The 1279-nt window shown below is 41.1% G+C and overlaps 1 protein-coding gene across 3 annotated transcripts in view; it reads left to right on the forward strand.

The window, feature by feature from the left end:
- The first annotated feature begins 546 nt into the window (after positions 1 to 546).
- Positions 547 to 1279, forward strand: part of epha8 (eph receptor A8) — an 82733-nt gene continuing 82000 nt past the window's right edge. For all 3 annotated transcript variants that reach the window (XM_058372917.1, XM_058372918.1, XM_058372919.1), the window contains exon 1: positions 547 to 772. In XM_058372917.1, the coding sequence (XP_058228900.1) occupies positions 685 to 772 (88 nt within the window). In that variant the 5' untranslated portion in view covers positions 547 to 684. The remainder of the gene's footprint in view (positions 773 to 1279) is intronic.

Below are 1279 nucleotides of genomic sequence, written 5' to 3' on the forward strand. Positions count from 1 at the left end.
ATAATCTCTAAACATTCTGAAAATAAAAAATTGTCATTCCTAATGTAGAATTAGTTAACAGCAGAAATGTAATGTGTTTCCATGAATAATTATATCAAAATATGCAATAATAATAATAATAATAATAATAATAATAATAATAATAATAATAATAATAATAATAATAATAACAATAATAAATGATCCTTATCATAGCAGTGTGTATAATGCCTCGTAAATGCATACACAGGTCTTTACAGCAAGTGCTTCCGAACCCCGTAACCTTTTATTCCCTAATATAATTAAAGCGATATTATGCATGATCTTCACCCAGACATTTGCATTCTTGGTGCTGTTTCATCCTCACCTCAAAACCCTCTTGTACTACGCATATTAATGTCAATTCACGCATATAAACATACCAGGAGGTGTTCGGAGTTGCATATTCCGAACGCTGCGCTCTGATTGGCTGCTGAAGAGTGACAGGCAGCTCTGAACACGCCCCCCTGAGCCGAGCCTGGCGGCGTTGCGTGTGCCCGAGTGCAGGCAGGCGGTTTTTAAGTCAGCTGAATGCACTCAGAGTTCCTGCTCTGAGCCTCGAGCTCCGCTTCCCTGCTGAGAGAGAGAGAGAGAGAGAGAGAGAGAGGGAGAGAGAGGGAGAGAGAGAGAGAGAGAGCTTCTCATCACGCTCCTCACATTTGCACGATGGCATCAGATCCGGGGCTGCTGCCTCTCTTTCTGTGGATTATATCCTCGCAGGTGCTGGGATCCGAAAGCTCGGCTAATAATGAAGGTAGGGTTTTTAATGCATCATGTTGTGAAAGGTGTGAATTTCTCTGCTTTGCTGTTTTGGAGCTCATGTGCTTTTTGCCACTTCACTTTGAACTCATTTATGTAATGCACTGTATGGACATCACTGTGGCTCGTGTGTGTGTGTGTGTTGTCTATTGTGTGTATTGTGTGTGTGTAAAAGTTTTCCTGGAGCTGTGTGTGAACTCAATAGAGTCTCAGTTCAGCCTTCAGCAGAAAGAGATGCTCTCTTTTGTACTATAGATTCCTTCCAGTTCGTACGGAACGCGTGGCGTACGAAACGTCGTTTGTCTCTTTCGTTTCACGGCGTTCGTATAATAGACGAAATCGTAAGAACGGGTTTAGTCAGAATTCCAAACCCGAGCCATGGATCCTGATTGATTTCCACTGGACGCTGGAGAGAAACTATTCATCGGTTCAAACACTGAAAGTCACTGAAATGTTTTATCATTATTTTTAATATTTGTTCTTTTTCAAAATTCTAAAGTGA

This window comes from Hemibagrus wyckioides, linkage group LG21, assembly GCF_019097595.1.
Source record: "Hemibagrus wyckioides isolate EC202008001 linkage group LG21, SWU_Hwy_1.0, whole genome shotgun sequence".
In the NCBI taxonomy this organism is placed as follows: Eukaryota; Metazoa; Chordata; class Actinopteri; order Siluriformes; family Bagridae; genus Hemibagrus; species Hemibagrus wyckioides.